Consider the following 13,881-nt stretch of genomic DNA (forward strand, 5'->3'; position numbering starts at 1 on the left):
TATTATTATTATTATTATTATTATTATTATTATTACTAGGCTTGGTGGGCACGGTTGGTGCGGCGGCCCTGTGAGGAGCCCCACGTGGGACATGCTGATCGCCTTGTATTCCCCCCCCACCCCAGCGCTTAGAACAGTTCTTCGCACATAGTAAGCGCTTAACAAATGCCATTATTATTATTATTATTATTATTATTATTATTATTATTATTATTATTACTAGGCTTGGTGGGCACGGTTGGCTTGGCGGCCCTGTGAGGAAAAAGGTGGGCCGGGCCGCTCCTCTCCTCAGGGCCGCCGGGCGGGGCGGCGGCAGCGGCGGCGGCGCGTGAAGGCTTCTGGGTAGGGAACCGCCAGGTGACAGCTAATGGCGGCGGCGGCGGCGGGGGCCGCCTCAGCACGGGGGCGAAGCGTCTGACGGGCGCTTCCTCAACTTCGTCCTCGCCTCGGCTGCCGCCGCCTCCTCCTCCTCCTCCCCTTTGTCTTCCTCCTCCTCTCCCGCCCCCCACCGAAGGCGGCGGAGGCTCCGTGCCCCGGCAGGCCGGCCGGTCCCGCGGTGGAAGCGCGATGGAGAAGGGGGCGGCGGCGGCGGGGGCGTCGAGCGGGGAGAGCGTTGGTCCCGCCAGGAGGCCTCCGCGGCCCGCGGGGCCCGGCGCCACCTTGCCAAGGCTGCCCAGCGAGGACAATTTGGACAGGTAAGGGGGGAAGGAGGGAGGGAGGGCCCTCTCCTCCCGCAGTCAATAATAATAATTCAATAATTCATTCATTCAGTCGTAGTTATGGAGCGCTTACTGGGTGCGGAGCACTGCCCGAAGCGCTCGGGAAGTCCCGGTCCTCTTCCTCGTGAAAGGGAGCCGCGCCCCACCAACCCCCCCGCCCCCCGTCTCACAGAAACACACACACAGCCTGCTCAGAGTCAAATCCATACGCGCATCCTGTCCAGAGTCCAACACACACACACACACACACACACACACACACACACACACACACACCAGAGCCCACCACGCACACACCCCCACCCTGCCCAAAGCCCACCACACACACACACACCCCTTTCCCAGAGCCCACCAAACACACCCCCACACACACACCGTGCTCAGAGTCCAACACACACACACACACACACACCCCTTTCCCAGAGTCCACCAAACACACCCGCACACACCCTGCCCGGTCAAATACATACCATGCTGAGTCCAACACATACACACACATCCGTTTCCCAGAGCCCACCAAACACACCCACACACACACCCTGCCCAGTCAAATACACACACACCATGCTCAGAGTCCAACACACATACACACACATCCCTTTCCCAGAGCCCACCAAACACGCCCACACACACACACACACCCTGCCCAGTCAAATACACACCATGCTGAGTCCAACACATACACACACACACACATCCCTTTCCCAGAGGCCACCAAACACGCCCACACACACCCTGCCCAGTCAGATACACACACACCATGCTCAGAGTCCAACACACATACATCCCTTTCCCAGAGCCCACCAAACACACACACACACACCCACACACACCCTGCCCAGTCAAATACACACACACCATGCTGAGTCCAACACATACACACACACACATCCCTTTCCCAGAGCCCACCAAACACACCCACACCCACACCCTGCCCAAATACACACACACACCATGCTCAGAGTCCAACACACATACACATACATCCCTTTCCCAGAGCCCACCAAACACACCCACACACACACACCCTGCCCAGTCACACACACACCATGCTCAGAGTCCAGCACACACATCCACACACATCCCTTTCCCAGAGCCCACCAAACACACACACCCTGCTCAGTCAAATACATACACACACACACACACACACATCATGATCAGAGTCCAACACACACACATACACACATCCCTTTCCCAGAGCCCACCAAACACACACACAAACACATACATCCTGCTCAGAGTCAAATATACACACACATCATGCTCAGGCTCCAACACACATGCACACACACTCATCCTGCCCAGAGCCCACCTTAATAATAATAATAATAATGATAGTATTTAAGTGCTTACTATATGCCAAGCACTGTTCTAAGTGCTGGGGGATACAAGGCAATCAGGTTGTCCCACATGGGGCTCACAGTCGTAATCCCCATTTTACCGATGAGGGAACTGAGGCCTAGAGAAGTTAAGCCCACCTCCCTCCTCCCCCCTACCCAAAGCTACCCCCCCCCCACATGTGTTACACCCCGGGCTTGTTTTTCGGGGGTCCTAGCTTCCCCTGCCCTTCCATTCATTCATTCATTCAGTCATATTTATTGAGCACCTACTGTGTGCAGAGTACTGTACTAAGCGCTTGGGAAGTACAAGTTGGCAACTTCCCTTCTGCGGCCCTCAACCCCAAGAAAGAAAAGGTCACGGCCTCCTTTCCCACCCCTCCCCTCCTCGTGCTTTCAGCTTCTCTCTTCTGCCCTTGAGTTTCCTTCTCCTCTCTGGTCCTTTTGGGCCCGAGGAGTTGGTCCCTCCATTGACAGGAAAACAACAAAAACACCTCGGGGCTTTCCCATTCTCTTCTGTACAAGTGTGCAGGAATGCCCTTGAATACAGACTTTGATTTTTCTTTTTCTCCCAAAAGGTTGCAACTTTCCAAGTTGGCCGACGAGCATAGCAGCTTCGTTAGCACTGGTTTCATTTTCAACAGGATTTGTTGAGTTCCTAGCGAAACGAAGTTTCATTACTGATTTGAAAAGGCCCTTCTTTGTATTACTTTCCCGTGCGGTGCCTGAGAAAGGGATAAAGCGATCAAACCTGCAGTCGATATTGGAGTGACTAACACCCTGTTTTTTCAATCAGAATGGAAAAGTTGCCAACGCAAAGGCAGTTGGGCACATAAATTACGTTCTGAAAAGGTCAAACAGGGAAGAACTCCCCAAAAGAAGAGTATCTGGATTCTTTGTTTTCTTCTCCCTCTTGTTTGCAAGTATTTCACCATTTCCACTAGATAGCAAGCAGGGAAGAAAGATTATTATTTGATTATGAATCAAATTAATCGTATTTCATGTGGTGTTTCCCAAGCGCTTAGTACGGTGCTCTGCACACGGTAAGCACACAATACGATTGAATTGAATGAATGAATGTTTGGATACAACATTTTAGTTGAATACAGTGACTATTTAGGCAGGTTTGAAGTCTAACTGATGTGATAAGGTCCTTTCCCCTCCAGTTCTGCTTCATGGCAATAATTGTCATTTTTAATCTAATGCTTATCTTACATTAATGAATACTGGTATTTACAAATGTATACTTTTCAATGGATTTTGAGTAAACGATATTAATATATTTATGCTATGTCCGATCTCTGAAGTATGGCTGCATCTGGAACTATTCAGAACTCTTGAGTAAGGAAAAGAAGTGTTCTACTGTAGTCAGAGCTCCCGTATTGTGTGTTTCCATGGTGTTGTAGGAGGAGGAGGAGGAGAAGGAGTATTAAATGCTCCCTGGGTGCAGAGCACTGTTCTAAGCGCTGGAAAAAGCAATCCATGCGTGAGAGACATGACTGATCTTTGGCTCTCCAGGTGCTTGCAATCTAATAATAGAGTCAGGCATTATGGTTGGAATGCTGTGGGGAACTAGGAAATATTCTTCCAACTTTATAACTGCGTTTGGGAAGAATACAATGTCAGTTGTGCAAATGCTAGGGGTGCTGCTGAAGGTGTGAGTCTTTATAGTGGAGTTTTCCTTCGAAAGAAGTTTGTCGGGTACTGATCATATTTAAGAGTAAGGGCTGATAGAAAAAAGATAATGGCACTCAAAAAAAAGCAGCATAATGGAAGATATTAAAAGGTTGAAAGTCCTAAAAGCACTGATTTTTCCTGAAAAAGCTTTTTTTCTTCCCAGTTAAGTAGAAATTATCTTTTTCTAATACTAGTTAAATTAATAACCCGAACTAAGTACTAAAATAGTACATTTATTGGATTCTGCTCTTGTTTGATTCTAACTTAAAAACCATCAGGAAAAAGAAAAACCTTTTGGCATGGCAGTTAACCACTTTTTCACTAACCCAGAGATAGTGAAATATTCTAAATTACTAGGTAAAAGATGTTATTTTTGCCATTTTTATCTAATGAGCTGCCTGGGAGGAGAAGATTGGATGGTAAAATAATGTGACTAGTAAAACTTTTATGTACCAACATACCCAAACTATACTTTATGCGCCTCCATGGTAGAACTGTCATTCAGTTCATTCCAAATACTACACTGTTGACAGTGATGGCATCTACGAGTATAAGTGGCGTTGACAGGCTGTCTTGTGTACTGTGCTCAGGGATAGATAGTAGGGCCCAGTCTCTGGTTCCTTGCCATTCAGTGTGGGCACACATTCAACCTATCACTAAATCCTGTCAGATGAACCTTCACCGTGTCACTAAAATCCACCCTTTTCTCTTCGTCCAAACTGCTGCCACGTTATTGCAGGCACTTATCCTATCCCACCTTGATTGCTGTACCAGCCTCCTTGCTGACCATCTTGCTTCCTGTCTCTCCCCACTCCAGTCCATATTTCACTCTGCTACCCAAATCATTTTTCTGTTCAGTCTGCTTTTCCTCACTCAGGAACCTCCGGATTTTGCCCATCCAGTTCTGCATCAAACAGAAAGCACCGTCGCCTTGCCCCTTCCTACCTCACCTCGCTGCTCATCTATTACAACCCAGCCTACACACTTCATTCCTCTAATGCTACCCTACTAACTGTACCTGGAACCTGTCTATTTCACCACCGACCGCTCGCCCACGTCCTGCCTCTGGCCTGGAACACCCTACCTCTTCATATCTGACAAAATTCCTCTCCCTACCCTCAAAGCCTTATTGAAGGCACATCTTCTTCAAGAGGCTTTCCGTGATTAAACCCTCATTGCTTCTTCTCCCACTCCTTTTCTGCATCCCCCTAATTTGCTCATCTTTTATTCCCTCAGCCCCACAGCATTTATGTATGTATCCATAATTTATTTATATTGATGTTTGTCTTTCCCTCTAATCTGTGAGCTCACTGGGGCAGGGAATGTGTCTGCTATATTATTGTGTTGTACTCTCCCAGGCGCTTAGTACGGAGGTTTGCGCACAGTAAGCGCTCATTAAGTATGATTGACACCAACAGTGCTGTAGAGTGGCACTGCTGTCACTCAGCAAAATCTTAGGCTGGAGCCACTTAGGTTTTCAGGACTTCTGTGTTGGGAGAAGGTCAAGGTGTAGCCTAATGTCAGCAATCAGTTGTGATCTGAACAGAGCCATCTGTGCTGTTTTGATTAATATCCTTGTGCTCACCATATGCACTGAGACACACCTGCTAAGGTTAAGAGTACAGTCTCTGAAAATGGTACAGAATATTTGAGACCTTATCAACTTAATAATAAGCCTCAGAGTGGAGCAGCAGACCACCATGCCCTTACCCAACTCAAAAGCCGTTATTAAGTACGGCGCCCAGAGTGGCTTTTGCAAGCCCTAGGGCATTTTCCATTTTCTTGCTAAAGCTAGGGGAAAAGTAAAAGCAAGATAAAGAGCAAGAAAAATACAGTCATACACTCCCACTAGGCAGACTGGAGTTAGAACATGACCAGAGCATCAGGTAAGAGGACTTGTTCCAGGGCACAGTGTCACTTCTGTCTCATACTAGTCATGTACCAATTCCGGTGATGGTATGGTTGTGAAATCATCTCTGGCCAGTCCTCACTCACACCATCACTGGAATCAGCCCCGACAATCACTTCTGGCCAGGCGCCTCTCCGACGGGAGGACCTTTCCAAAAGAAGATGCATCCAGTACCCTTTTCTACGAGCTGTTTTTCATTGGTCCAGGCGGTCTTTCCTGGTGCTGCGATCTCCGATGCCTGAATCTTTTTTTAATGAAAAAACCTCATCCCTTTGTAATGATTCTGCTTGCACTGCCTTTTTTCTTAATGTAATTCCCTTGTAAAACAAGGAAAACTTCTAATGAGGTGGCCTTAAACATTCGTATTCATTGTCAAAATGGGTAGCCTAAATGAAACCAACTTCATGAAATCTATGACTGATCATCTTTGCTAATCAGACTATCAATTTTTATATTAAAAGTAGAGATGGGTAGAATTATAGTTGGTTCAAGAAGTCTGTATTCTTAGAGTAGATAGGGCATGCTCTCAATTTTCTTCTGCTAAAGTCACACTGTAAATGCCTCCCTACCCCTTCCTCTTCTCCCTGTGCCCCTTTTCCAACCTCCCATTCCCAGTGACTTTTCTACCTTTTTTTTTTTTAAAAAAAGTATTAAGCAATTACTTTATACCAGGCACTGAACTAAGTGCCAGGGGAGTTACAGGATAATCAGATTGGATACAGTCCCTGTCCCTCTTGGGGCTCTCAGTCTTTATTCCGGTTTTACAGATGAGGTAACTGAGGAACAGAGAAGTTAAACGATTTGCCCAAGGATGTACAGCAGACAAGTGGTGCGCTGGGATTAGAACGCAGGTCCCCTGAATCCCAGGCATGTGCTTTTACCATTAGGCCAGACTGCTACCTGTCTCCTTCTCATTTTCCCTTCCCATCCCGTGGTCAATTATGGAATTTGAACTTTAATCATAGCAGCAATCAGTCAGTCATATTGAGTGCTTACTATGTGCAGAGCACTGTACTAAGTGCATGGAAGAGTACTGCCGTGTGGCCTTGGGCAAGTCACATCACCTCTCTGTGCCTCAGTTACCGCATCTGAAAAATGGGTATTGACTGTGAGCCCTATGAGGGACAGGGACTGAGTCTAACCCGATTTGCTGATATCCGCCCCAGTGCCTGGCACATAGTAAGCACTTAACAAATACCGTAATTATTATTGCTATTAATACCATCATCATTATTACTACAACGGAGTTGGTAGACACGTTTCCTGCCCACAGCTAGCTAACGCTGTGAACACAGCCACCATCTCCACCTTCCCCAAGCCTGGCCAAAGCTGAGGGGACCAGGGAATGGTGGTGGAGCAGAGCCTGCCCTCCTTCTGTAACCTTTTTTCCCTGCTCCCTGGATTGGGGGGCAGCTACAAGCTGGGAAGCCAGAGGGAGTTGGTGCCCATAACCACAACTGTTGCTATAAAGTTCAAACAAAAAAAAATTACTAGACTCGACAGGATTTGGGATATAGAGGAGACTGATGAGGGGGCAGAAGCTCATTGTGGGCAGGGGATGTGACTGTTTATTGTTATATTGTACTCTCCCAAGCACTTACTACGGTGCTTTGCATGCAATAAATGCTCAATAAATACGATTGCATGAATGAAGTGTTTGGAGGAGGGACAGGAAAGCTGCTGGTAGTTGGGATGGAGGGGAGAAGGTGAAGCGAGAGCAGAAGGGGATGGGGAAGGAACTGATTTACCTGCGGTGATTGGACATAATATTGAAGTAAGGTGTACATAGGCTGAGGTAATTCAGCAAATAGTGTAGTAATGAAGTCACTAAACCACAGAAATTCGCAGATGTCTTGCCTACACTTTCTCTTCGGTTTTACAGTCACTTAAATAGCCTGGTTATTCTGTAAATGTGCTTATCTGACAACAGCAGCCCAAGGAGTTGATAAAAAGGCAAACAAGATTCTATCCCTACACTGGCTGTTTGGTGCGACTAACCCCCAAAATGCATTTGATCACATTCCTACATTTAGGGAGTTTAGTTACAATATAGAGGCTGATTGAACTTGCTGTCGCTGCCATTCTGTCATATTCATTCTCCGGGGAATTCTTGTTTGGGCAGTTCATTGGGTGAAAAATCTGTGTTTCATGTTTTTAGTTCTTTAATTAAAACTTTGTGCTATACATTTTAGGCTTGTGTTTTCCACTGGGACATGTATTTTGACCTTTTCATTCTTTTTTCCTCAATAGTGTCCTCTGTGATTTAAAATAATTTAATTACATTTTTCTTTTAGCCCTTCAGGTTCCCATGTTGAATGGTGTAAACAGCTAATAGCTGCTACACTTTCTAGTCAGATTTCAGGCTCCGTGCAAGCGGAAAATGTATCCAGAGACTATAAAGTAAGTGATGTTTACTATTTTGGAAATACTTGACCAGTAGCTGAACAAAGTGATTGGGCAGGAAATTTCTGGGGATTTTGATTGGTCCATGACTATTTGATAATCCAGTGCTTTTTTTGTTGTCTGTCTTCCCCTCCTAGACTGTGAGCCCGTTGTTGGGTAGGGACCGTCTCCATATGTTGCTGACTTGTACTTTCCAAGCGCCTAGTACAGTGCTCTGCACCTAGTAAGCGCTTAATAAATACAATTGAATGAATGAATGATTGTAAATGGCCTGCAAGGTATCCTTTTTGTGAATGGGGTGTGAAGCATCCTGATTTATGTTTTAGAGTAATGACACTAGAATTTAGTATGTATCATCATCATCAATCGTATTTATTGAGCGCTTACTGTGTGCAGAGCACTGGACTAAGCGCTTGGGAAGTAATTTAGTATGTATGAGGTTTTATTTGGTATGCATGAAACAGTAAGGATATCGTGTCCCTCCCCCCGTTGCCCCCCCCCCCCCCAGTTTCAGCAACTTAATGGTTTGTTTGTTTTTTTTTATTTTGACCAGTTTAAATTCCTCCAAAAGCAGTCAGTTTTAAGATGCTTTCTCTTCATCGGTTCACAATGGAGATGGATAATAGTTGCTTCTCTTTATGTTGCAGTCAATCATATAGAGAAGGATATGTCCAGTCTTATCTTCTCACTAAAAATATTGAAATCTTTTAACCTGCTGTACATTTAAAATTTCCCTGAATTTTTGTAGTCAGTAAGTTGAGTGCCCTCCTGACACACAGGCAGGATTCAACTAATCAATCAATCAATTGTATTTATTGAGCGCTTACTGTGTGCAGAGCACTGTACTAAGCGCTTGGGAAGCACAAGTACAACTAATGGTAGCTTGGGGTCATTATCAGTCCAGGAGAAGACTGAGAAGCAGTGTGGCTTAGTGGCAAGAGCACGGACTTGGGAGTCAGAAGTCATGGGTTCTAATGTCGGCTCCGCCACTTGTCTGCTGTGTGACTTTGGGCAAGTCACTTCACTTCTCTGGGCCTCAGTTACCTCATCTGTAAAATGGGGATTAAGACTGTGAGCCCCATGTGGGACAACCTGATTACCTTGTATCTACTTCATCTCTTAGAACAGTGCTTGGCACACAGTAAGTGCTTAACAAATGCCATCATTACCATCATCATTCTAACAAATATACCATTAATTAGATTGTTCTTTGCCGGCTTTCTATATCTGTTTTACTTCTGGTGTTTTTTGGACATCTTTTCTGGATTTATTAGCCTTAGTGCTCTACTAATAAGTGATAAGTTTATTTGTATGTACATAGCATTGGTCCAGGTGTTTTGATATACTTCATCTCCCAGGTTATTGAATCCACAACAGAACTTAATGCTGAGAATAATTTCCCTTGGGTTTTTTCATTGGTGGTGGTGTTGGGGCCGGTGGGGAGCTGTTGGTTTTGGGTTACTCAGTCAGATCTCAGCTGTCTGGATTTGCCAGTTGCAATTTAATTTATGTGAAATTTCTCCCTATCACTGATTCACCGTTGGCAGCACATTACCTTGCTTATTTTTGTTTTCAGACTTCAAAAGTGCAAGTTACTCTAGAAAGTCATTTCTGCTCTGTTTCCCCAAACAACATTCAGTCGAAACAGGATTAGTTCTGCAGGGTGTTAATTGTGCAGTCTTCTTTTAACAGGCCAGTGTAACCCCTTGCTTTCCATTCCTTCAGTTACTTGCTCATTGCATATTTATCAATTGCTCCTATTTTAAAAATATCACCTATACAATCAAGGCCTATTTGCATACCTGCCAATATCATGCTTGATTTCTTTAAAGCTGTCATTACTACTGTCATTAACTAGATGTTTTTTCTGTTATTATGTTTAACCTGTTAATGCTCATCTTTTATTAATGTTGTTTCTGTTCTCCTGCAAGTTTACTTATACAAATTCTTTTTCTCTTTCTGTGTATGTTCATTCTTTTGGTTTCAGAGTGCTTTAATTCTCTGCTGGAAGTACCTTATCCATCAGTCGATCTTGGGGCTCTGAGAGTAGCAAAGAGCCAATAGTACAGAATGATCAATTAAAAATTATATTTAAGTAATTTACAGTGCTTTAATGATATATTGGATGCTGATGGACTGTGTAGTAGTTCAGTTTTTACACCATCAGGCCAGACTTAATGTGAATCATTCAACTTCTGTGATTCTTAGTTGTCCTAAAAATTCATCTCACAGAGTTGGCCGCTAATAACAGAGTCAGCAGTTTGCACAAAGAAGCAGCCAAGTTCTTCTGTAGTATGGAAATTGAATACCAACAACTCACTCCAGGTCATGACTCTGAAGTCTGTGATGGATCATTGTGGGAAAGCCTGCATTACATCTGTCTGGGCCATAGTAGCCCTGTAAATCAAAGGCTTCATTTCAGCCAAATTCAAGCCTTGGAAATGGTGTTCATTTTGCTGTGTGAGTTCTAATGACCTCTTCAGACAAAGAGCTTTTGATACTGAAGGAATGACCTGAACCCATGTGGCGGGCTAATTTTTAACCTGCCTAGTTTTAGAGCTAAACCTTTCAAAATCTGAGGCAGTTTTAACTTCATTCTTTCTCAGACATTAAAATATGCTAAGTTGTTGGTTTGCAGCCTGAAATGGGTTCTCACAGTACCTAAGTTTACCCTGGTGTAGAAAAAGCTTGATTGTGTTGCACATCTTATGTCATGCTGTGATGAAAAATGAGCCAAGCTCAAGTCCTAATGACTGTGTGATACCTCATACCTATTCTCACAAAGTCCCGTGTGTGTCGGCAGTCCTAAAATACCAGTCATTTGGCTGCTGTTGAGTCAGTAGTGCCACTCGGCAGTACCCTGGGCATCTGAGCAGCCTTTTAGGTGGGGAAGTGAACTAAAAAAGGAATGTCTCTTAAACGTGGCTCGTTGGTGAACTCCAGTTGATTAACTGCAGTGTAAAAAGAAGCATGAACAAGACATATGAGTAATAGTAGTAAAGATATTTGTTAAGTACCATCTAGGAACTCTGAGGCCTAGGGAAAGTGAAGCCGAAGCATGTTTACTGTCTGCATGGAGCTAATGGGGGAGAACAGCATAAGAATGTTGCTTGGCACATAGTAAGCACTTAACAAATATCAGTATTATTATTATTATTACAAATAGGGTAACTAAGTGCTGAGGAAAGTAGAAATAAATGCATAAGTTTTAGAAGTGGCTTTTTGGGTTGATATGACTTGCAGTGTTAGGACTTTAGGAAAGGCTTTTTGGAGGAGATGGGGGGGCTTTGAAGATGAAAGAGTTGTAGGCTGGCAGAACAGCGTATAAGGAGACTGAGGAGGGAAAGTCGAGAGCCTCCGCCGCTAGAAGGGTAACTTGGAGGATGGAAGAGAGCGAGCTGGAGAGTAGTGGGGTAAGAGGGTTGATACGTAAGATGGAGAGAGTTAGTGGAGAGCTCCAAAGCTGATCGTGAGAGTTTGCTTGATACGGAGGGAAATGGGAGGCCCGTGATGTGTTTTGAGGAGAGAGATGTGAGATGAACAGTGCTTTCATTCATTCATTCAGTCGTATTTATTGAGCACTTACTGTGTGCAGAGCACTGTACTAAGCGCTTGGGAAGTACAAATCGGCAACATATAGAGAACGGTCCCTATCCAACAACGGGTTCACAGTCTAGAAGAAGAGAAGATTGTCCATATAGAGTAGACTGGTAGTGGGAATAGACTGGGTACTGGGAGGCCACTAAAGAGGGTGATACAGTAAGCGGGGCCTGGTGAAATAATAATAATAATAGTATTTGTTAAGTGCTTACTACGTGCCAAGCACTGTTCTAAGCGCTGAGGTAGATACAAAGTAATTAGATTGTCCCACATGGGGCTCACAGTCTTAATCCCCATTTTACAGATGAGGTTAAAGTGGCTTGCCCAACGTCACACAGCAGCCAAGTGGCAGAGCCAGGATTAGAACCCACGACTGCTGACTCCAAAGCCCGTGCTTTTCCCACTAAGCCACGCTGCTTCTCTGTGCATCAGGAGACCCACCATGTGCCTGCTGTGTGACGTTGGGATGTCACAGCTCCTCCGTACTTGAGTTTTACCATCTGTAAAATAGAGGTTAAGTACCTGTTCTCCTTCCCCCTTGGACCTTGAACCCCATGTGGGACAGGGACTACGTCTAATTGTGTCTATCCCAACGCTTAGCATAGTGCTTGGCATGTACTAAGTACTTAACAAATACCACGTTCATTATTATTATTAGTCACGGTCCAACGAGCGTAGACTAAGGTGGTGGCAGTCTGGATGGAGTGGAAGGGTGAGATGATGTAAATGTTATGTAGGAAGAGCTGGGCACAGCCAAGCCAAGTCACTGCATTGGCTTGCAAATAACTCCTAGATAAAAGGTCTACAGTCTATGACTACTACTGTGTCAAAAGCCGGTAATCTTGACATTATCCTTGACTTAGCTCTCTCACTCAACCCATTGATTCAGCCCGTCACCACATCCTGTCAGCTCTACCTTGACAACATCACCTAAAATCTGCCCTTTCCTCTCCATCCACACTGTTACTACGTTGATCAAGCTTGTCATATCCCTTCTTGACTACAGCACCCGGCCCCTCACAGACCTCCCTGCATCCTGTCTCTCAATCAATCTTATTTATTGAGCGCTTACTGTGTGCAGAGCACTGTACTAAGCTCACTCTTCTGCCTGGATCATTTTTCTAAAAACGATTCAGTCCAAGTCACCCCTCTCCTCAGAAACCTCCAGTTGTTGACCACCCCCATCTGCATCAAACAGAAACTCCTTATCATGAACTTGAAAGCCCTCAATCAGATCTCCCTCTCCTACCTGGCCCCACTGATTTCCTTTCATTCATTCATAGTTATTGAGTGCTTACTGTGTGCCGAGCACTGTACTAAGTGCTTGGGAGAGTACAACTATAAACAGATATATTCCTTGCCCACAGCAAGCCCTCATATTCAGTCCTCTAATGCCAACCTTCTTGCTGTACCCCAATTCTTGTCTATCTCACTGCCGACCCCTTGCCCATGGTTTTCATATAACTTATGAAAGCATTTGACACCATCTGTAGAGCTGGGCTCTGGAGACTACTTAGCAAATTTGGCTCCCCAGAAAAATTAAGATCGTGAGACTACTTTTTGGAGACATGGCTGGCACTTAGTAAAGGGCTTGGTACATAGTAAGCGCTTAATAAATTCCAGAATTATAATTTAACCCAGCAGCTGTTAAAAAATGATGCAACACTAGACAAGGAAGTAGAAAACTGAATCAAGATGGACAACACATCCTTTGGGATACTGTCATTGTGTGACAGCAGCGGGACCTCTGGCTATCCAGTTGTAAATGTGAAACAGCCGCAGTTCTGAAGAACGTGGTTTAGCTAAATCCCGGGTGCACGTCTGTCTGTCTTCCACGTAATATCGTTCAGCCCAGAAGGCTTTGACTTTATCTCCTTTTCTTGCTGGAACAGGTGTACTGATACCCTTTCACAAACACTTGGTCACTGAAAAGGGAAATGCCTCCTTGTGAGGTGCTGGCCTCGCTGGCGAAATTTACAATTTGTGCTTCAAGAAGCTCAGATCCCAAATTTAAGTACGAATTCCTTGCTTGGCCAAGTCTAGAGTGGGCCCTGAAAGATCACCATTGCTAGGGCATCCTTCAAAGGGCTATAGTGAGAAATACTTTGTAAAATTATTTGCCAGAGGCAATGCTTTAAAAGGGCAATAAATATGTCACGTGAAGAGTGCTTTTTCGGGTGAATGTTTTCAGGAAACTTTTGGTTGAATACGACTTATTTAAATAAGAAATATA

General features: G+C 44.7%; 1 protein-coding gene across 4 annotated transcripts in view; it reads left to right on the forward strand.

The window, feature by feature from the left end:
• The first annotated feature begins 394 nt into the window (after nt 1-394).
• Nucleotides 395-13,881, forward strand: part of MTMR1 (myotubularin related protein 1) — a 52,801-nt gene continuing 39,314 nt past the window's right edge. For 3 of the 4 annotated variants that reach the window (XM_038747806.1, XM_038747808.1, XM_038747807.1), the window contains exons 1-2: nt 395-695; nt 7,940-8,045. In XM_038747806.1, coding sequence (XP_038603734.1) covers nt 568-695; nt 7,940-8,045 — 234 coding nt within the window. In that variant the 5' untranslated portion in view covers nt 395-567. The remainder of the gene's footprint in view (nt 696-7,939; nt 8,046-13,881) is intronic. The other variant, XM_038747810.1, reaches the window with a different exon arrangement.

The sequence above is a fragment of the Tachyglossus aculeatus genome, chromosome 6 (genome assembly GCF_015852505.1).
Source record: "Tachyglossus aculeatus isolate mTacAcu1 chromosome 6, mTacAcu1.pri, whole genome shotgun sequence".
In the NCBI taxonomy this organism is placed as follows: domain Eukaryota; kingdom Metazoa; phylum Chordata; class Mammalia; order Monotremata; family Tachyglossidae; genus Tachyglossus; species Tachyglossus aculeatus.